This window comes from Eulemur rufifrons, chromosome 11, assembly GCF_041146395.1.
Source record: "Eulemur rufifrons isolate Redbay chromosome 11, OSU_ERuf_1, whole genome shotgun sequence".
Classification (NCBI taxonomy): Eukaryota; Metazoa; Chordata; class Mammalia; order Primates; family Lemuridae; genus Eulemur; species Eulemur rufifrons.
This window is the reverse complement of record NC_090993.1, coordinates 9,887,393-9,911,001: the sequence shown is the minus strand read 5'-3', so window position 1 is coordinate 9,911,001 and position 23,609 is coordinate 9,887,393. Positions and strand designations below refer to the sequence as shown.

Sequence of the window (23,609 nt, the reverse complement as noted above, 5' to 3'; positions counted from 1 at the left end):
CAGGAGGGATGTGTTAAATCTGTATCCCATGTCTATAAAAATTACTGTTGCTAATATTTGTAGTTCTGTTGAAGACCAAAATTACTTCTAAGGCTACTTATTAATCTTCAAAATATCCATAATGCTTGATTATTCAGGCTACATATTGTAATCAGACGTCATGTTGTAGGAAAAGGTTTTGTGAGCATCTTGTAGATAGCACTTTGCCACTAGATCTTCTAAGATGATGAATAAAGTATGAAATATTCAGTGTTTAGGGAATAAAAATAATTTTTTCTTTTTCCCTTTCCAGGGGTAGATGTAAAGTCTGAAACAGAAGGTTTTAGTGCATCAAGCAGTCCAAATGTCTTACCTGAAAACCTCACTCAAGGAGAAATAATATATCCTGAGATTTGTATTCTGGAATTAAATTTGCTTTCTGCTAGTAAAGCCAAACTTGATGTGCTTGCCCATGTATTTGAGAGTTTTTTGAAAATTATTAGGCAGAAAGAAAAGAATATTTTTCTGCTCATGCAACAGGTAAAAAATGTATTTAGTTAAATGTGATCCACATTTATCAGACTCATACCCTAAAAACACATCTCCTTATGTATAACCTAACTTGTCTGAAAATTGAGATGATTGACTACTAATCTTTTATAGTACTTTAAGTGTGTTTTTACCTACAAATGGTATTCCAAAATCTTTTAATTCTATAGTTCTCTAAAGTAGCATAAAAAAATTAATGTTGTCATTGGCTAGCCAGTAATGAATTCTCATATGTTTCTGAGAATGGGTATTATTTTTAAAATTGCATGTAATTTTATTATGTGCCTATTGTTTTGGAAAATCAGAAACAGTATAAAAAGAAAATGAAATTATGTGTAATCCTACACATAGTATTCTTTCCAGTTACTTTAAAATACATAAATATTTATACAGTAGACCCCCCCATCAGAAAATTTATTATGACATTACAATTCCTTCATGCTTCTGTGAGGGTAAGAAATTTAATTTCTTATGTTTTGTTTTTTAATCTTCAGGGAACTGTGAAAAATCTTTTAGGAGGGTTCTTGAGTATTTTATCACAGACTGATTCTGAATTTCAAGGTGAGTCGAAACTGTTAGTTTTAAACAATAGTTTTGGCTGGGCACGGTGGCTCACACCTGTAATCCTAGCACTTGGGAGGCCGAGGCGGGCGGATCATTTGAGCTCAGGAGTTCGACACCAGTCTGAGCAAGAGCAAGACCCCATCTCTACTAAAAAAATAGAAAGAAATTAGCTGGACAACTAAAAATATATAAAAAGAAATTAGCCGGGCATGGTGGCGCATGCCTGTAGTCCCAGCTACTCGGGAGGCTGAGGCAGAAGGATTGCTTGAGCACAGGAGTTTGAGGTTGCTGTGGGTTAGGCTGACGCCATGACCCTCTAGCCCGGGCAACAGAGCAAGACTCTGTCTCCAAAAAATAAAAAATAAATCAAAATAAAAAATAAGTCAAAATAAAAAATAAAATAAAAGTTTTGCAATTATTTTATGTGAAGAGTTGATTATAATGGTTTCCATTGGCATGGTGCCCTGTGATTTCAAAAGTATTTTTGTATGTAATCATCTCATTTGTTTCTTAGATCCACCCAATGAAATAGACATGGTGTAAGCATCTTTATAGAGACGAAAATCTAGATTCCAAGGGATTGAGTTGTTCAGGGCCATATACATAGAAGTGGCATTTCAGGGACTGTAACCCAGTGCAAACACTGTGTTGGTGCCATATCTGATGTTGATTGTCTACTCTCTACTTAGTACTTCCTCAGACATTTGATAAATTCATAATAAATATATAATATGCTTTCTAACCACAACTAACCTAAATTCTAGTTAGAGAATTAAGGCTAACATACATGATGCACTGATTTGGGTTTTTCTGATGTTTCTCTGTGATTGAATTCAGGCTATATTAGTACATTTTTGGTAGTAATATTCAAAAGTGATATTGGGTCCTTCTGAGTGCATCATATCAAAGGATTTATGGTATCTAGATCTTATTACTGGTGATGTTAACTTTGATCACATGGTTAAGATGGTGTCTGCCAGGTTTCTCCATTTTAAAGTTACTATTTTCCCTTTATAATTAATAAGTATCTCGTGGGGAGATAACTTGAGACTATGTAAATATCCTTTTTCTTGTCATACTTTAACTCACTGATTTTAACATCCATCCATTGATGATTCTTGACTGAAACAATTAATACTGTGATATTTACCAAATAATGATTTTATATTTTCTTCATTCCTTCTGTGTGTATTAATTGAGATTGTACTGTGTGGATGTGCCAGTGGATGATGAGGGGGCTCCCCAAATACCCTAATGAAGAGAGCGTTACTTTGGGGACCATTAGGGCCACTATTACCCTATGTGGCACTTTGCATACATTAGAAAAATACATCCTCCACGTGTGGAGCTTGGCTAGCAAATAGTATCTTTGTACTAAGAAAAAGGTATTCCTTTCTTTACCCAGGCAACACAGCCCAACACCAGATGCATGGCTTGATGAACAGCATTCAGGCTTTATTTCAGTCTGGATTTTTCCCTTTGATTAGACAACTTGACCAGTTTGCAGCCTGTACAGTTATGCTCAGCAGCTCTGATGCTAACATCCCATTATACGTCTGAGCTTTTGCCTGACAATCCATTCCATTTCTTTAGAGAAGAGTTATCATGTTTTCGGCCTAAAAATGAAAGTTGAGCTATCTGTACTTTCTACTGAGAAACAGGAACAAGGTGGATATTCACAGATAGATCTATCATTAATCCTTGTGTTGTCGGCCACACTCTCACTTGTTCTCTAGACCTTAGGTGAATAGATTGGCTCCCCACTGCTCTGAGACTCTTTGTAATTCAAAGGAATTCTAGACTGCGACTTTCTTTTTTATCCACCTACTTTTCATCTTCAAGAAATATTTTTAAATCTCTTATCCGATATACCCTATTGCTCCCTCCCCCACCTCTTTTTTTTCATCCTGTTCTAGGTTCCTTTTTATAAAAATTCTGTACTTTAGTGCAGTGAGTTTTTAGTAGTACACAGAAGCAAGTATAAGTATTCATTCCCCTATTTTGAACTGGAACCTGTCAGTTTTGAACTGGAAAAAAAAAAAAACCCAAGCACATGCATTTTTTACTTTGATCATATTACTTTCCTACTCAAAAACCTTTCATGGATTCATATTACTTACAGGACTCATGCTGTTTTATAGTCTTGTTGCAAGTAGTCTTTTCAGATATACCTGTTATATTACTGCATCAGCTCTCTGCTTCTACAAAATGTTTCTTAAACATGGCTTCTATTCTTTAACCTCAGGTCTTCCCAAACTACCAGTGTTTTAAGATACATCTCAAGTTTTATATCAGGATTATTTTCGTCATGTATAAAGTGAAGATAATGTTGAATTTATAGGGTTTTTCTGTGAGAGTCAGCTGAGATAATGCATGTAAAAATACTTTGAACACTATAATGTGCTCTATAAATATTAGTTATTTTACTTTAAATAATTCTATGAATTTATGTACTACCATTTTACGTTTTATGCTAAACCCATGGTGGAATAAAGAAAATGTTCAATCTAAATAGTTTGTGATATTTAAGCATGTAAATAGTCGTTAATGTTCCCACTTTTATTTCCTGTGATCTAATTTTATATTTAGAAAACGATAGTTATACTTTAAACATTTTCAAGATGAGAAGATAACAGACTATTTTGTGGTATGGGAGTGGTATCAATTTAACAAATACTGTGGGGGTTTTGTTGTTTTTTTTGAGACAGAGTCTCCCTCTGTTGCCCGGGCTAGAGTGCCATGGCACCACCATGCCCGGCTAATTTTTTTTTCTATATATATTTTTAGCTGTCCAGATCATTTCTTTCTATTTTTAGTAGAGATTGGGTCTCACTCTTGCTCAGGCTGGTCTCGAACTCCTGACCTCGAGTGATCCTCCTGCCTCGGCCTCCCAGAGTGCTAGGATAACAAATACTGTGTTGATTTATGCTTCTCTAAGGAATGCCCTTAGTTTACTTGTAGCTAACCAATCTTTAAGAAAAGGGGTTTTGTTGTTTTTGACGGTTAGTTGGTTGGTTCACATTTAGTTACATTGCTATTTCCTCAACAAATTTGTGATTACTGTACTAGATTTTTATAATCCATTCAAGATGTTACAGTAGTGTTTGCTTTCAATGAAATTGCTTATTCATTTCCTTTAATCAAATGTACACTAGTTTTAATTTTTTTCCTCTTTCTTTAATTTAGCATGCCAGAGAGTATTGGTGGATCTTTTGGTATCTTTGATGAGTTCAAGAACATGTTCAGAAGAGCTAACCCTTCTTTTGAGAATATTTCTGGAGAAATCTCCTTGTACAGTAAATATGCTATAATTTTTACATTTTTCACTGGTACCTTAATAGAATGTATTTTTAATTATTTGGAAATGTCTAAGCTCTTTCTTTTGATGTGGCAGTTGTATAGTTAGTTTTCTATTATTATATGTGAAGTTCTCAATTATTTTATTATTAGCACATATTTCAACCATTTCACTTTGATTTTGACTAACCAGACGTATCACTAGGATCATGGTCCCTTTAACACACTGTATCCCTAATTTTGTGCTTAAGAAATGACAAATAATTTTAATTACTAAAGAAAACTTTAATTATGAATAATTATAACCATCTTAAGGATTGTGCTTTTCTAAAAAATCATTATCCACTCTTCATTCATCTTCTATACTTCTGTTCATTGGTATAGCTTAGTGGCTTTTTAGACTATTCTTTGCTGGGAAACCCATTTTTATAATGAAATCTTGGCTAGAAGCATAAGCAAATAAAACAGAAAACTTTGGAGCTGTTTTGTTTGAAGCAGGAACGGACGTTCCGGAGCTCTGCCTACTTTACACCCCTCTCCAGTACCGAGGACCCTGAGAGAGCTCTGTGGAACACAAGTTAAAATCTGCTAGTGTAGATCATCGAGAGCTGTTTGTTTATGGAATACTTCTGTTACTTCTTTTGAGTGTATTTCTCATTATTGTAAAATTAACATCAGATGTTATGCATGCGTAGGGCATTGTACTAGGTTAATCTTTTCTACTTTTTTCCTTATCTCTCCTAGCCATTGTTCTACTCTTTAATTAAATGCTCATTTCCTCATATCTTTTCTATGAATTCTACATTTCAGTTTAACCAAAAACTTATAATTTAAAATAAAACCCTAAAAGCTTATTTCAGTTGCCAAACACCAATGAAAGAAAATTTATTTGATTATAGAAAAAGCATGTGAAATAAGCTGGAAAATAATTGAGCACTCGATTTATAAAGTCTGGAATGCTATAGTATCATTCAGAAATCTGGAGAATTTGTAAGGTCTCTGATATATCCCTGATTTTAAAATAATTGAGAGAAGAACCATAGTTTACTTGGAAGTAAGCATCCTTCTTTGGAAGAAATCATTACTGATATAAATATTGTATTTAATTTGTAATACTTAAAACCAACTCATAAACATTAGATTTGTACCATAAAAACATCTGAACATGAAACAAATTAAACATAAGAGATTATATATTTTAAGAATGAAATCTCTGTTTCATGTTTTATCTCAGCTACACAGAAATGAAAATTTTAAAGATCTGGTAGATAGGAAGGTATTTAAATAGGAATGCTGATATGTGTGAGTATGTTTGTATTTGCATTTATAACCTGAATTTCAAGATTATCATGTATGTTGCGACATGATTATAAAGTTTTATTTGTTTTTCTTTTTCTCTAGAAAATCATTCTTCTGGGTATTCTGAAAATTATTGAAAGTGGTAATACTATGAGCCCTTCGCAGTATCTAACCTTCCCTTTACTGCATACCCCAAATTTAAGCAATGGTGTTTCATCGCAAAGGTGTCCTGGAATTCTGAACAGTAAGGCCATGGGTTTACTGAGAAGAGCACGAGTTTCGCGGAGCAAGAAAGAGGCTGATAGAGAAAGTTTTCCCCATCGGCTGCTTTCCTCTTGGCACATAGCCCCAGTCCACTTGCCACTGCTGGGGCAAAACTGCTGGCCACACCTGTCAGAAGGTTTCAGTGTTTCACTGTGGTTTAACGTGGAGTGTATCCATGAAGCTGAGGGTACCGCAGAGAAAGGAAAGAAGATAAAGAAAAGACACAAATCATTAATTTTACAAGATAGCAGTTTTGATGGCACAGGTATGATGACAGGGTTATCAGATTTATACACAAATATTTCCCAGCCAGCACTTTTGGTTGAGCAGTAAGAATATAGCAATGTTCTAACTTGCTCTGAACACACTCTGCACCTTAAATGCCTTACTTACTGGTTGTAGGTCCTCACTTCCAAAGCCTGTGTCGTCAGATAACCTTGACTCTCCTTTTTCTTCTCTACTTTTGTCTTTTATGAAGGGGGGTGGGTCTCACCACATATTCAACTTCTGCTGGGGTCGTCAGCCCCATTTCCAGCCTCTTTTCCGGTCTCATTCCTGGATGCAGGTGGCTCCTGGTGTTAGAAACGGAGAGGATAAAGCCCTGCAGCCGCTCTTCTTTCTGCTGCCTGTTCCCCAGCCCGTATCAGTCAGCCCCCGTTTCCTCTTTCTTTTATTGCAAGCTCTTCCTCTGGTGCTGTGTCTTACCTCAGTGGCCCTTTCCTCATTTCTGTTATAGAATGTTTAAATGTATCAGCCATTCTCCAGAGTTAGAATAAATGTTATTCCAGTTCTTTCTATAACCAAAGAATTGCTATTATACTGCTAGGAAGCTCAATCTTGTTATTCCGATGACTAGGACAGAAAGAAACTATTCATTAAAAAGCAGTTTATGGTGGTGGGCAGTAAAGTAGGTAGGATAATTCTTAGGGTCCATGGAAAGAATGAAATGACTGACTAAGACATGTTTAGAGTTTTACATGTACATGGGGGTGCAGGCCTCAATAACTCTTCATTCTTACCCACTGGAGCCTCTGTTTTAGAACACTAGGCCTTCACTAGTGTCTGCTCTCCACTGACCTACGCATGGAAGGAAAGGAAAAATCCCTAACGACATTGTCAAGATTGAAGTGGTGGGAGACGTCACCTGATATCCGCAGTCGGAGCTCTGAACCTATTTTTTTTATAGGCACATTTCCTTTTTAATCTCAGCAGATAATTTGTAATGTTTCAAGTTGTAATAGAATTTTCTTTCGTGAATTGTATTTTACCACCTAAGAAGTGATAGCCCTGCGTGTGACAGCACTGATAATGATGCTATCTAATATACATCGAGCACTTTCTGTATGTGAGCATTTTAATCTCAACAAGTCAGTAGGTGCTCACACTATCTGTATTTTTAGATGAAGTTAAGCAGCCTGACCAACTTATATAGCTATTAATAGTAAACAATGGAAAGGGATTTAAACCCGCCTTTATTTAATTCCAGAGCTTTTAAACATAATGCGCAAACTATAACCTATGCAGATTGCTTTCTCATATTTTAACGGGGGCAATCACAATGTAAACAGTCTCTTAAAAAATGAACAAATATATGCAGTGACCTGAGAAAAGTAAATATTGGAAATTTTTTTTTTTCTTTTTCTTTTTTGTTTGTTTTTCAGCTCATTAAGGGGGTACAAAAGATCAGGCTATATACATTGCCCATGCCTCGGCATCCCCCCGAGTCTGAGCTTCAATTGTGTCCATTCCCTAGACAGTGCACATCACACTCATCATGTAGGTGTGCACCCCTCCCCTCCCTGGAAATTTTTTAATATTTTGTTTTCAAGATGGATTAGAAAACTTATTTTAGAAAGATGATTTTGCATAAACACTAAAACATGTAAAAATAATAGACACATATACAAATTTTTGAAGAGAGATGAAGAAAATATTGCAGTGATATCACATCTTTTACCAACAGATGTATACCTTTGAGCAAGTTTTCTAACCTCTCAGCATCTCAATTCTATCACCCCATAATATTTTCCTAGTCAGATTTTTGTGAGCATTAAGTTAAGAAATATTTGTAATATTCCTGTATTTCTTAGGTACATGCTGATTTTTGTCCTAGTCCTTTATTTGTAAAAATTCAGATTTGGTATATAGACATTTTTTAAATGTCACATTAGATATTTAGAGAATGTCACATTCTCTCTATATATTATATCTTGGGCAGTAGTCCTCCAAAATAATAGGTGACTTTAACTCTTCTTTTTTAGGGCTAATTGCTATTGCTGGGGGGAGTAGTTTTAAAAATTGATGGTGGTTTTACCTGTGGAAAAATGTCAACTAATGATATATATGCAATCTAGTAACTAGTAATGTTCATCTTCTTTAAAAATCTGAGCCTTTGGACATGCATTTTGTATTGTTGTATATCATAACAGCTTGCCATAAAGTCACATGCATTGTAATAACAGGTAGCTCATCATACATCTTCAGGTAGTGCTGGGTTTTAAATGGTGAGGAAGAAGAGTCAGGATGACCAGATAGCCCAAAGCCTGTAAGCACTTATCTTTGCTTGCCTTAAAGGAGCATTAATGTAGTGTTTCAGAATCATTTAGCAATTATATTCAGGGATCACTCGCCTGGGAATCTAAATAATGAATATATTCAAACACTACATTTTTCTGAAAAGATTTTTAATATGATCAATTTTTAAAAATTGTACCACTGTGATAATTACAGAAAGACTTTTGGTAGTATGAGGCATTGACAATGGTGCGTGCTCCCTGGACCAGGGTCAATGGTGTCACAGTGGCCCAGTCCAACTGATGAAAGAAGCTTGGTACAGATTGTAATAGGTTATCACAGTGACATTCTAGTCTGGTCATGCCCACAGTTGCCCTCAGTTATTATACATTTCAAAACATTTAGTAACTTCTTTTTTAGGAGATAGGATCTTGCTCTGTCGCCCAGGCTGGGGTGCAGTGGTGCAATCATAGCTCACTGTAGCTGTGAACTCCTGGGCTCAAGCAATCCTCCCACCTCACCTTCCCAAGTAGCTAGGACTACAGGCACATACCACCACAATCGGCTATTTTTTTTTTTTTTTTTTTTGTAGAGACAGGGGTCTTGCCTTGTTGCCCCGGCTGGTCTCAAACTCCTGGTCTCAAACTCCTGGGCTCAAGCAGTCTTCCCACCTGGGCCTCCCAAAGTGCTGGGATTATAGGTGTGAGCCACCATACCTGGCCCATGTAATAACTTCTAAAACATTCAATTACTGTTTTTCACCTGTTATGCTTTTTTAGAATTAACTTCTATACTTTGGAAATATTGTTGTTTGTAACAGGTCAGAGTTAGACATTCTGGGTAGTCTACTACAAATGAAAACCATGCTTTGTATTCTTCTAAATTCACTTTTCCACTTAATTTTTATGGACTGTTCTGCTGATCATTTTGATATCTTTTTCTTGCAGAGAGTGACAGACCAAAAGGTGCAAAGTACATAAATCCTGGTGAGAGACTCATAGAAGAAGGATGTATTCATATAATTTCCCTGGGATCCAAAGCACTGATGATGCAAGTGTGGGCTGATCCTCATAATGGCACTTTTATCTTTCGGTATTGATTATTTTTGACTCCCCCCGAATAAATCATGTATTTAAACAATTTACGTAAGAAACATTAATGTGAAATCTGCTAATAAAAATCATTACAGCAAAAGAAAAAACCTTATTAAAAAAGAAAATACATTTCAACAGTTATTAATAATATTTTATAACAGTATACTATTCTATCCAAAAATCTATAAAGTCTAAAACAGATTATGTTAATTTTCTTTAGGTTTTAGATCAAATACTATAATCTTATTCTGTGGAAATATTCTATCAAATTGCAATGGTCTTACAGTGTTATTAACAAACAGATGTTTTCCACATAGATAATTGATAGCCAATATCTAATAAGCTGGGATTTTCCTTGATACCTTGTCTTTTTTTCCCTATCTCCTTTATTAAGTGGTATAGATACAAGTCTTCTATTTGTATTAAGTAAATAAGAATAATATGATACTGTCTGTATAAAACTTAAATCTAAACAAATCAATATGTTATTTAGGCATTTATGCTTTGTAAACATTATAAATATTACTAGGTGCTTTATATACACTATCTCATTCTTTTAGTAATCCCTCAAAGTAGGTTAGACCTCCAATACTTCTGGTATTTAGACATTTATGTATAATCTGTATTAATTTTTCTATGGACCAAATATTACATTGTATTAATTTCTAAAAGGGCAATGACTATATAAATAATAATAATAAATATTGTTTTGCAAACTGAATTCTGAAAATTATTGCCTAAATTATTAACACCAGCCAATGAGCCTAATTTATTTTAGTTCATGAATTGAGGTAATGATACAATAAAATAACTAAATAGATTATGGTGTAAAACAAAGACCTACTGACTTTTCAAGTAATTTTTAAAAAGATAGAACTGAGTTTTTAATCTCACTTAAATATTTACAATTGTAGCTGCTATACATGTGTTAAATACTGAGGTCAGAGTTTTCATGTTTTGAGCCTATGCCTTTTCTCTTTTTCTGTAGGGTGTGCATGGATTCAAATGATGACATGAAAGCTGTTTTACTAGCACAGGTTGAATCACAGGAGAATATTTTCCTCCCAAGCAAATGGCAACATTTAGTACTTACCTACTTACAGCAGCCCCAAGGGAAAAAGAATATTCATGGGAAAATCTCCATATGGGTCTCTGGACAGAGGTATGAAGCGTTTTGAGAAAATGCATATTAATCTCAGTTATAATTTTAAATTTAATTAGTCTGTTGTAGCTTCTGAAACACATTAGAGAAAATTGTGTGTAAAATTTACTATGTATTAACATAAGAATTCATGTTAGAGTTGGATTTTTTTTTCCTATTTATCATTTTCCTACCAAATAAACCTCCCTTAGAAGTAACTGCTGAAAATTAATATTTGGGTTTGGGGAGCATGCAGAAACCTGGACGTTTAGACATTTGTATCAATTATATTAGAGAGAAACAGAATCTATAATTTTGTCCCTCAAGCTAATATGCTATAAAAGTGAATCCACAGAGAATTATTTAAATTAAGTGGCTATTAAGGATAATACCTAACTTAAATTAGGCTTTCAAAAGAAATTAGAATGACTGGAGAGAAGTATATCAGGTGATAGATTCAGATAGGGTCCTAGAAACAGGTGATAGATTCAGGTAGAGTACTGAGTGATTTTACTGCACAGGAGAATTGTGGGCCAACTTAATAAGAAACATTTTGTGGAATATCTTAATGTAAAATTTAACCCTGCATGAACTATAAAGTATCTTGGATTTGTAAGAGTTGGGAAGTGTTTTAATGAATGAAGTAACATGGAAGAAGATACAGAATTCAAAACCAGTATTATAGCGTGGAAGAGGATCAAGCTGACTCGAAGAGTCTAAGTTGAATAATGAGAAAGAAAAATGAATGGGCATGGTGAAGCTACCTGCCAGGAGGCTTTGAATGCCAAGATAAGCCTAGATTTGGTCAAATGGAGCATAACAGGTTGCATACTTACTATTTTACAGACCTTCTGCTAGGTGCTTTATATACATTACCTCCTAATTCTCTCAAAAATCCCTCAAAGTAGATTAGACCACAGAAATAACAGATTGATCTATTTTCATTCATTCATTTCACATTTATTGAGGAATTACTGTGTCTGAGCACTTGGCTATGTTAGACCTGGAGGACAGTGGCAAGTGAGACAGACACCTTCCTTGCCTTCTTGGAACTCACAGTCTAATGAGGAAGCAGAAAACAAGCAAACACAGTTAAATGAGTATTTACAAATTACGACTAATACTGTGAAGGTAACACGTTCTGAGAGAGAAAACATCAGGTTTAATACTTAAGATAGGTAGATCAACAAAGGCCCATCTAAGAAGCTGAGACCTAAAGGAGGAAATGCAGCTTTCACTGAGCAGGTGGGAGGAGTGTTCCAGGTAGAGAAAAAGGCCTGTGGAGACGAAGTGAAGGCTGTCTGCTGGGCAGGCCTTGTTTACAGCCGTCCAGCCTCACTCGTAGAGGAAGGCAGGGAGCAGGGGCTTGTGAGCGGCTTTAGGGCAGCCAGTCCTCAGTGTTTGCCACAGGAAAGAACAAGCTTTGGAGGAAAAACCAAAAGAGTTCACTTTTGTTTTATGCATTAAAAAAATGTGAAAATACATAATTAAAGCCTAATTTCCATATTCTAAATAAAATGCCATCTGGCATGAATCTTCACACCTGCCTAAGCCAGAATGGCAGCTAGAGCCAATCATTAAATTGGTTTCCAGAACCTGTAGTTAAATCAGTTGGAATTGGGGCTGGAGCTATATGTAAAGAGCCCCTTTCTCCTCTCTCCTCCTAATTTCTTCAGCTCTCAACTTTACTCAAATTATCTCATTTAATTCTTCCAACAACACTGTGAAGTAGGTATATTATTATCTCTATTTTACATATGAGGCAACTGAGACCCAGAGTGACTTGGCCAAAGTCATGCCTTAAGTAAGGGCTAGAGCTGAAACTTGAACCTGGATTCTGACCCCTGATAAGAGGCCATGCTGTGAAACTCTATGCTCTACTGCCCCTGCAGCCTTTTTCTTAATCAGGTCAACTGGCAGGTGTAGGAACCGTAAAGTAATTGTTAGACATGTTCAGAATGAGAGATTACATTTTCATCGTGGACAGGTCTGAAGTTAGTGAGCATAGTCACTCGAGTCACATATTGTTTTCCTTTTTTGCCCACCCACTGATTTCTGCATTCCTTTGAGGGACTTGTTTGCCACTCTGTGCAAGTTAATGATTTCATTAGTTAACAGAGCAGTGAGCAAGTGACCAAGGACAAATATATTGTTCTGTTGACTTAAATTTGGTGCTGTCTTCATCAGTTGAGCTATAGAATAATTTCTAAAGGAATACATTTCAAGAGGCCATTTTGAATAATACATAAGACGCTGAAAATGACTTATTAATACTTTCTATTAATTGTTATTTGATGAATAGCATATAAATATGGCAGAAATATATGGCACAGAGTAGATACTTAATGTTTGTTGAATTAATTTTGCATTCATCATGTAATAGTTTTCTTTTACCCTTAAAAATACTATTTTAAAAAATAAATAATTTTTTAAAATACTATTAATATTTTAAGTCATAATGCCACTAGGTGGCAATAGTGGTTCAGTCACAGCCATTCATTTGGTCCAAGGAGAAGCATGTCATTGAAGGTATCTCACATCTTTCTTTTATTAAAAAATTTCCTGTTAAAATAGTTACTTTTATATGTTAAATATGAAACAGAGAGCCTTAGGGAAAAGTTTTAAAATAAATATATACAAAGTTGAATTTATTATTAAGAGCTAACTATGTTAGCTTATTCTAAGTCTTCATCTTATTCACAAATTTTATTTAGACTTTGCCTTTATAGGTTACCGTTAGTATCTTACCATGGAGTTTAAAACATTCCTAAACTAGAGATAGAGGCTTGGCACTCTGAAGTTTCACTAGTTGTTGTAGTCCTCCTGGCTTTTGTGTCTCTCTGTGAGAAAGCCTTTCTTTACCTTTTCAAGTCCTCTGTAGATAGATATTCCTGTAACCTTTATCTATGAAGAAAAAGAAACTAATCAAAAGCTCTGTAATCACTTAGCACTGAAAAAACAGAAAATGCAAAAAGCACTGGCGTTTCAGTGGCTAGACAGAGGAAAATTTGGAGAAGTGATATTGTTTTTCTGATTAGTCTTTGAAGCCCTCATAGGGGACATAAAATTTTTGGAAACATGTGCCAAGATGGGAGACTTCTTTGTAAAATTAGAGGGAGGTGAGGAGGTAAGAAGGTGGTTGGTTTGTACCTGTAAACCAGGAAGGTAGACATGCAGAAGTCACGTGGCAAAGAAAACTGGCAGCAAATGTCCAGTCACACTTCCCACGGCCTGCTACGGGCTCATCAGGTATCTCTGTTCTGCTCCCACTCCTGTGGCTTGGGGACCACCAGCACCTCTGCCCAAAAGACATCAGCCCCTTTCCCTCCCCATCACCAGCCATCTGACACTGAACCAACAAAATTATTCAAGAATTTCCCATTGTTAAACATTCATACTTTAAAAATACTTGAAGTATTTTTAAAAATACTAGTACTCCCTGAAGTCATTGATTTAACTTTGTTTTTAACATAGGAAGCCTGATGTTACTCTGGATTTTATGCTTCCAAGAAAAACAAGTTTGTCATCTGATAGCAATAAAACATTTTGTATGATCGGCCATTGTTTATCATCCCAAGAAGAGTTTTTGCAATTGGCTGGAAAATGGGACCTGGGAAATTTGCTCCTCTTCAATGGTATATTTTCCCCTTTGAAGCATTTCCATTTTTTTTTTCAGTTAACAAGTATTAAACTAAGTGAATTAACCTGGCTAAAATGTTGATCTCTGTTCCTACATCTGTGTTATAAGAAGTACTGTATGTCTAAGATTCTAAGATAGACTTTTTAAATATTTTAACATTTTTATAATCTAGATATGTCTTACAACTGATATATCCATTTAATATAGAAATGTGTTCCTTTTTCTCTCCCCTCTCCAAAAAAAAGAGAAACTTATATTAAATCAACATTATTTTACAATCCTGGAAAATTCAGTATCATGACTAGTAAGTTTATTGTCTCTTTTATTTGTAATTTTAGTATATCCTATACAAATATCAAATTTTAGGGGAAAAATGAAATACATGATTTTTAAAAATACTTCATCAAACCTGATACATAATAGCATTTCAAGCAGTGTTTATTGAATAGATAGGAAGGAATAAAGATATGAATTCAAATTTTATTTTAAAGATATAGTTTCCATTGATTAAACAAATCAAAACAAAACAAAAAACCTGTTTTCTGCCTTCAGGAGAAAATAGAAATTTTATAATTTTATTTTATCAAGAGCTTCACAATTACCTTTATATACATTAATTCATCTTCCATCATAGTTGACATAGCTTATTGGAATGACATCAATTTGGAAATTGCAGTTTTATCAATTTTATAAAATATAGTGAACAACTAAAAGAATCTGGCAAAAATAATAACTTTTGGTTTCTTGCTTTTTATGAAAAATTCTGGTCAGAGTGTTTTAAATAACTACCATTATTTTTATGCTATTCAGGAGCTAAGATTGGTTCACAAGAAGCCTTTTATCTATATGCTTGTGGACCCAACCACACATCTATAATGCCATGTAAATATGGCCAGCCAGTCAATGACTACTCCAAATATATCAATAAGGAAATTCTGCAATGTGAACAAATCAGAGAACTTTTTATGACCAAGAAAGATTTGGACATTGGTCTCTTAATTGTAAGTTTTAATTTTATAAGTTTTAATTTTATAGTAACTGTACGTAGATATAATTGTTGAAGTGTGTAATTAGTTATAAATTAGATTTCTAAAGTTTTTCATTTTGTTCCTTAGCATTTTCTTTTCTTAGAATATGTTTTTTTCTGAAAAAATTTAGAACTCTGACTTCCTTCAAAATATATTTCAGGTTTTATACTTACATTCTCTTTTCCTTGAAATTATATTTCTGTAGTAAGTTTATTGGTTTAGTTTATTTTATACCTACTTCTTATGAGAAGTACAATTATAGGTCAGGGATATTTCTTACTTGAAGGAGACTGCTGTTTTGGAATGTATTTTTTCTTGTTCTTGTTGACCTGAAGCAGGGGGATCTGGTTGTCAATTGTTATTGGTTGAGGGCCAGGCACGCTAAATGCTCTGTAGTACATGAGCACTGTTATATAACAAAGGATGATCCCGTCCCAAATGTCTCACCATTAAGAAAACATGCTTTGGAAGTCAGGCATGGTAGCATGTGTCTGTAATCCCAGGTACTCAGGAGGCTTAGGCGAGATCACTTGAATCCAGGAGTTCAAGACCAGCCTGGGCAACATAGTGAGACTCTGATTCAATTAAACAAAAACAAAAACAAAACAAACAAAGCCACAAAACATGCTTTAAGGAATGGTTCTCACACCTGATTGTGCATCAGAATCACCCAGAGGGCTTGTTAAAATATAGGTCACTGGGCCAGCACTTCTGATTCAGTAGGTCTGCATTGTGGCCCTGGGATTTACATTTTTAATAAGTTCCTAGGTGACACTGACACTGCTGATTGGGGACCACACTTTTGAGAACCTCTGCTTTAAGGAAACTGAGGAGCTCACACAATTGTTTCATAAAAAAGTTCCCCCTAATTCTTTTATTTTTCCTGAAAGAGTATAGTATAGGTCATGTAAGTCGTAAAACTCAACAGAAATGATCACAAATAAAAATTCTAAGGGTTTTATGTGAAAACTTTTTTTAGAAAGCAAATTCTTTAAGTCTGATTTAGTGATTTGGAGGTTATGAGGTCCTGAAAGAGCGGTCAGGGAGAGGTGGTGCCCTCGTGTCAAGGTATGGTGTCAGGTTTCTGACTAAAACTACTGCGGGCTTGAAACTTTATTTTCCAACCTAATCATATATAACAGCCTGTATAATTGGTTTAGTGTGCAAGTATGCTAGGTGGTATGTCTGATTGCTGTGAGTCATAAATGATCAAAGCCCAAGGCCCCCCACCAACATCTGTAAGAAGACACTGAATGTATATGACTTCCCTGAGCCTCGGCGTGGCAGCAGCTGCCACTGAAACCACCTCAAAGTACATTATACATTTAAAATTTACCTTGGCTGGGCGCAGTGGCTAGTGCCTGTAACCCTAGCACTTTGGGAGGCCAGCCTGGGCAACGTAGCAAGACCCCGTATCAATCAATCAATACACAAACAAACAAACGAACAAACCTACCTTAATTTTTAAAGTAGTTTAGAGAATCTTGACAGGAAGCCAAAAGCTGATTGCAGCTATCCTTTACATGGGAGAGATATTGAAAGTTCTATTTAATTTTCGTTAGGTGTGCTGACAGTCTAGAATTTTATTCAATTAGAAAGAAAGATCTAGTTTAGAGTCACTTTTAAATGAGTAGCCAACCCATAAGCAAATCCAAAGCAAAAATTTCAGGTAAATTGGCCCAGAGTTCTCAGTATTTATAAGTGCTTAGAACAGTGCCTGATATGTAATGAGTGTGGTATAAGGCTTAGCTGTTAATTCATGTTAAGTCTAATTTCATGTTTATTCTAAACAACTGATCAAAGCTGGAATCCTCCTCAACTTTGTTGTGGTTTATATTGATCACTGCTAAATGAAACTGCTTTGTTAGAAGCAGTCTTGCTTTTCATGTTCATCTTTGTTTAGTGTAGTAGCTGTCTTTTTTTAAAAAATAAAAAGATTAGTTGGGTGTCTTTTCACTTTGAAATGTGTTTGCTAGTTGATAACATTTTAACTTGTTTAGTTACTAAAGGAAACTATTTGTGTTTCAGGAAAGTCTTTCAGTTGTTTATACAACTTACTGTCCTGCCCAGTATACCATCTATGAGCCGGTGATTAGACTTAAAGGTCAGATGAAAAGTCAGCTCTCTCAAAGACCCTTCAGCTCAAAAGAAGTTCAGAGCATCTTATTGGAACCTCATCATCTAAAGAATCTCCAGCCTACTGAATGTAAAACTATGCAAGGCATTTTGCACGAGATTGGTGGAACTGGTATCTTTGTTTTTCTTTTTGCTAGGGTAAGAATCACTGGTTATAGTTTTGTCTAAAGAGAACTGGTTATTTATTATTGATAAATTTAACAGTTTCTTTTGGATTACCAGAAAAAGCTACACTCAACTCTCTTAAACCTTTAAGATAGGAAAATTGTCTATTAAAGATGTCATCAAGCTTTCTGCCACAGATTGTTAAGGTTTCTTCTAATTTATGAAGATTTTACAAGTTTTCTATTAACCAGAAATGTAATTAGAACAATTAAATGTTAAATGTACAAGATGTAAAATTGTTTTTGGAAAGAAAAATCTATGCCATAGTAATATAAAAGAAATGCACTTTTAAAATAAGGTTTGTGGGGTTTTTATCCCTTAAAGCTTTCCAATGCTCAGAAGAAACCAAAGGTCAACAAATTAGTTAAAAAAAAAAAAGCCTTTAATTTATTTGAGTTTTGAGTTTTTTTTAAAGAGCAGAAATATAGAAAGTTTGACTTGGGCCATGAGTACCATTTGAGAACAATTATTTTAATTATCTGTTCTATTTAGTTGTTTGAAAGCAAGGACAGACTATCTCTTCTGATGCAGAATAGGCAGTGAATAATTGTAGATTGATTATTTTAGGGATTGCTGAAATCTATAATAAAGGGTACAAATAGTCTCACTTTGGTACAAATCATTTCTACTTCCTCAGGGTCCATATCCATGTTTAATGAAAGCAGCTTGATCTTCCTTCATCCTCAGAATACCTTCTTCATTTTATCCCTAACTTCTGCAACATTATCAAATTTGCACTGTCTAACTGGCTTTCTTTCTTTAGTGGACCACCTTTGATTAATTTTGCAATAATCGGCATTTGTTGTTGTTAGTGTTCTTATAAATATCTTGTTAGCATTTGACCCACCATATTCTGCAAGCTATCTTTCCTTCTCCCCCTCTTTCTTTTTCATACTTTTTTTTTTTGCATCTAGTATCTAGTTAAATAGATTGTCCTCTAGTGTTTTAAAAATTAACAGCTCTTCATTTAACTCCTCATCAACAGTCTGTGACCTCCTTTTATACCACTGTATAATTTCAAAATGAATATCCTTTTTTCCTTTTTCCTCAAGGTATTGAATATAATTTTGTTATGATTATTGTTACACAGGGAATGCATCCTAGATATAAAAGTTAAATTTTTATCTTCATACATTCAGGATATTGCCAGTAAGACTTTTAAAGTATATTTTCACATTTAAAACTTAGAAACTTTGTTTAGTATCCTACCTCCTCCCTTACAAAAATAAAATTCAGTCTCTTTAAAATCCTTACATGCATAGCCTGCCTTTTGAGCCTAATCTCCACGATCCAACCAAAGAGGCAACCTGCAGCCTTGCAGATGTACCATGAACTTCCAGTTTAGGCCTTTACCTCTCTTCTGCCTGTGCCCTGCCTGTAGCCACCCCTTTATTCCTGCTTTCCAGGATTTGGCTCTCCTTCTAGGCCATTTGCTCTCTGTATATCCTTCCCTAAACCAAGCAGAGAGGGGTCAGAGTGGTTTCTGTGCTCTCCTGGCACACCTATTGTTTTGTCTTCTTTGCCTTCTTTATCATGATAATAGGTGTGTGTTGTCAGAAAGCCTTGGTTGAATTGAAGTACAAGACACAATATGTGGTTTTTATATGTGCATCTTATCTGTTTGATTAGACTGTAAGTCCCACTGGGGGCAGTTATCATGTCTTTTACTTCTTTTTATCTTCCACAGCACATAACTCAGAGCCTGTTTGTTGATTGACTAATTTATCAAAAACTTGAGGCATTTTGCTGACACTTCAGATCACTGATTATAAAGTGCTACTGACCTCTAAGGTTGTTAATGTTATTTTAGTTCATTTATAGTAAAAGAGCATGGAATTTATGCCTTTCTCTCAGTTTTGTTTATCTACAATTCTTAAATAAGTACAGTATGAGCATTAAAAAATAAACTTTCATGGAAACTGGTGGATTGATATTACCTAATGGATGATAATCATGCATGTTACTTTTTTATTCTCAACAAATTAGTAATAAAATATATTCACTTTTTTTTAGGTTGTTGAACTCAGTAGCTGTGAAGAAACTCAAGCATTGGCACTGCAAGTTATACTCTCATTAATTAAACACAACCAACAAAGAGCACATGAATTAGAAAATTGTAATGGACTTTCCATGATTCATCAGGTGTTGATCAAACAAAAATGCATCGTTGGCTTTCACATTTTGAAGGTATGACCTCATAAAATGTATTGTTATAGTTTCATATGCAGTGATACTCATCTCTTCATCAAAGTCTTTCAATAATAGTTTTGTGTTTCAATTATTCCTGAAGAAAATGAAGGAAACTCAGTATATATTTAATTAAACAGGTTACTCTTCTGGTTCTTTTCATCATTTAAATAATTACACTTTTCTTTTCATTATAGCATTTTAGAAAAGTAAAAAATAAATAAATAAATTCATAAAACTTTAGATCTCAGTGGACCACAGATGTCTGCCATGCCATTCCCTCATTCTGTAGATTGATGGATTTGTTTGTTTCAGCTCCCATCACTATGGAACGCAACCTAGTGTTCCAGACAGCTAGAGAGACACCATTCCATTAGGCAGTGCTGCTACAGAGTTAGCTTTTACAGTTACTGATATCAGTGTTAGTTTTAATACGATCTCACTGTCATCATGTATTTAAATACCTTTCTAGCCAAAAGCATTTGATAACACTGTGAAAATATTTTTCTCTGAAGGTATTGATGCCAAGGCAAAAGATGATTCCCCTACCCTTCCTTCTACCCACAACTGTTTAAAGTATCAAGATCCATACATTTATGCCATAAATCCTTACTACTTTTTTGAAAAGGTTTTAAAGCCTAATGGCAGATTAATTCAATTTAAAAAGTAAAAATAGAATGTGGTTTGTTTTACCCCATGTTTGAAATCTAGTAATTACTTAGAAATGTTTGAAAGTTTGGGATTTTTCTATTCATCTGAATTGTTTTACAAAACAAATTAAGGATATTTTGTGAAATGTTGAGTTATTTATATTTTCCTTTGAATTTAATGTTATGATTGCTAAGATTAAAAACTTAATGTTTCTGTTGAATTTTTTGATTAATCAATTATTAATGCATCTTGTATTAATACTAATTTTCTATAGACTCTTCTCGAAGGTTGCTGTGGTGAAGATATTATTCACATCAATGAGAATGGAGAGTTTAAGTTGGATGTGGAGTCTAATGCTATAATCCAAGATGTTAAACTATTAGAGGAGCTATTGCTTGACTGGAAGATATGGAATAAAGCAGAGGCATGTAATATGTAATTTTTTTCTATTTTTTTTATTGTGGTAAAATACATGTAACACAAAATTTGCTATCTTAACAATTTTTAAGTCTGCAGTTCAGTGGCATTAAGTACATTCACAATGTTGTGCAACCATCCATCTCCATAACTTTTTGTTTTGTAAAACCAAAACTCTGTACCCTTTGAACAATAATAAACAATACCGTTTACCCCGTTCTCCCCACTCCCTAGCAACCACCATTCTACTTCTGAGTCTATGATTTTGACTATCTAATATGAGTGAAATCATATAGTATTTATCTTTTTGTGATTAGCTTATTTCACTTAGCATAATGTTTTCAAGGTTCATCCATGTTGTAGCATCTGTCAGAATTGCCTTCCTTTTTAAGGCTGAATAACATTCCATTCTGTTTATATGCCACATTTTACTTATCCATTCATCAGTTGAAGGACTCTGAATTGCTTCCACATTTTAGCTATTGTGAATAGAAGCATATACTTTTAAATATTTATCTAATTTTTCTTCTGAAGAAAAGAATGAATTTATTGCTTCAGTGTAATGTTAATTATAAATAAAAATCTGGAGGTTATTTCCCATGCAAAAGTTTGAACAGCCATGGGTAATGCTGAGCTGGAGGGTACGGATCAGAGCTTGGGCTGGCTGAGAAGACTGCACTCAGGCAGGAACATACAGGCTCATCTGGATCAGCTGAAGACTTGCATTTACCGAAAACTCTGAAAGGGGGGCATGCTAAAGTCAGGGGAGTCAGGTCGGGAAAACAGACACATTTCTGAGTAGGAGAGCCACACTGGCTAAGAGTTGGGATGGTGGTGTGTAGGGTAAGGTTTCATCATAAGCATAAAGTAAGCAACATAGATAGATCTGAGGTCTAGGCACTACATCTTGACACCTGTAATGAATGGGCTGAACCCAGGCAGGGAATGAGTATAGAGCTGTTTTCTTTCTGCCCTGGTTTTAAACAGCCTGAATTGTATAGGCATGTAGGCTCCTTAGTTCTAGTGTAGACTGTTCCTTCCACGTGTGGCAGGGTTCTAGTAGGTATTTGTGGTAGGTATCAGGGATTTTTGCAAAAAACTAGATTGTCTATAATTAATTAGAGTATAATAACATTATCATCAAACATAATTATTTAAAGAGCAATTCATAGTATATATACCCTTAGAATTAAAAAAAATTGGTTATTACCAAATTTGGCAATAGTCCCTAAAAATTTACACATTACCGATAAGTTGTGAAGCTGGAAAAAACTTTTCTAATCTATTATTAGTAAAAATAAACACAGCTCAAACATGCTAGAGGAAAGAGAATTATTTTTCTATTCTTTCTATAGAAAATTATATTACAAAACTGTTATATGACGAGGCAATCAAAGAATATGCAGCCACAAAACATAAAAGTATTAAGAAGGCATGTCAAGCAGCTAACTAACCTATTACTATTTTTCTGAATTTGTGGCATTTATGGTATTTTTCTGTCCTGTATGTCTTCTAAAAAGTAGGCAGCATGTTTTTCAGTAACTATGTGCTTATTGGTGTGTGCTTATTTTCTCAGCAAGGTGTTTGGGAGACTCTGCTAGCTGCTCTAGAAGTCCTCATCAGAGCAGATCACCACCAGCAGATGTTTAATATTAAGCAGTTACTGAAAGCTCAAGTGGTTCATCACTTTCTACTGACTTGTCAGGTTTTGCAGGTATTTTTCATTCAACTTTACTTTTAGAGAGGTATTTTCTACAGTTGTTTCTGTGTAATAATTCAATACTGTAGACAGCAAATTTTTGTGGGACTTTCAATGGGATTTTTTTCTCTTTTCCATCTTCTCTGCTATCCAGTTTCTCCTCTTTCAACAAATAGCATAGGAGTTTTTCAACTCCTGCCTCTTATAGCTTGATCTTCACACTGTTATCATTCCTAACTCAATTACAAAAGAACAACTACTGAATTTCTGAGATTTTTTTTTATGTTGGGATATAATAATTGTGTGCTGTCTTAAACATCATAGTTGATTAATTTTTTAAAATTTCAGAGTATTATAATGGTACAAACGTTTTGGTTACGTGAATTGCTTTTGTGCCATTTGAGTCAAAGTTATAAGTGTGCCCATCACCAAGATAGCACGCATTGTACCTGTCCCCTTCGCCCCCCTCCCACCTGCTTGGTTTCCGCTGAGTTTTACTACCATATTGTATTCACTAGTTGATTAATTTTAACTTGTTCCATATTCCTTAAATAAATACTTACAAGTACGCATCGTTTAAATAAGTATAAATTTACTAGAAAAATTAGCATCTTAAAAATGTATCCAAAAATTATATTAAAAAGTGGCACTAATTTCACCAGTTACATTATAGTGTATGTGCTGTGGCCTGGCTTCTAGTTAAATTTTTTTCTCTGCATTTACAGATGTTTTTTTATCTGCAGACTATTTTCCAAGTTTTTACAAAATGTCTAAGGCATCTATTGGAACTTTGTCAAGTTAGATAAGTACAGCTACTCCATGGGGTCAGTAATATTTTATACTTTTAGTGCCTTTGCTTCAGTGGCACTAGGGGCTTCTCATTGTAGTTGGGCTAAAATCCCAAATCTGTGACAATTATAATAAGGTGTATATGATCTGGCAACCACTCCAGCTTCATCTTTTGCTACTCAGCCTCCTTGGCTTT

General features: G+C 34.7%; 1 protein-coding gene across 1 annotated transcript in view; it reads left to right on the top strand.

Moving 5' to 3' along the window:
* The window catches only part of LYST (lysosomal trafficking regulator), a 162,987-nt gene that overhangs the window by 52,642 nt on the left and 86,736 nt on the right, over positions 1-23,609 (top strand). Inside the window, exons 9-20 of the mRNA XM_069484565.1 lie at positions 293-519; positions 1,023-1,089; positions 4,279-4,388; positions 5,791-6,217; positions 9,414-9,558; positions 10,549-10,722; positions 14,176-14,336; positions 15,152-15,342; positions 17,398-17,643; positions 19,684-19,857; positions 20,783-20,932; positions 22,502-22,639. Of these exons, the coding sequence (XP_069340666.1) occupies positions 293-519; positions 1,023-1,089; positions 4,279-4,388; positions 5,791-6,217; positions 9,414-9,558; positions 10,549-10,722; positions 14,176-14,336; positions 15,152-15,342; positions 17,398-17,643; positions 19,684-19,857; positions 20,783-20,932; positions 22,502-22,639 (2,210 nt within the window). The remainder of the gene's footprint in view (positions 1-292; positions 520-1,022; positions 1,090-4,278; positions 4,389-5,790; positions 6,218-9,413; positions 9,559-10,548; positions 10,723-14,175; positions 14,337-15,151; positions 15,343-17,397; positions 17,644-19,683; positions 19,858-20,782; positions 20,933-22,501; positions 22,640-23,609) is intronic.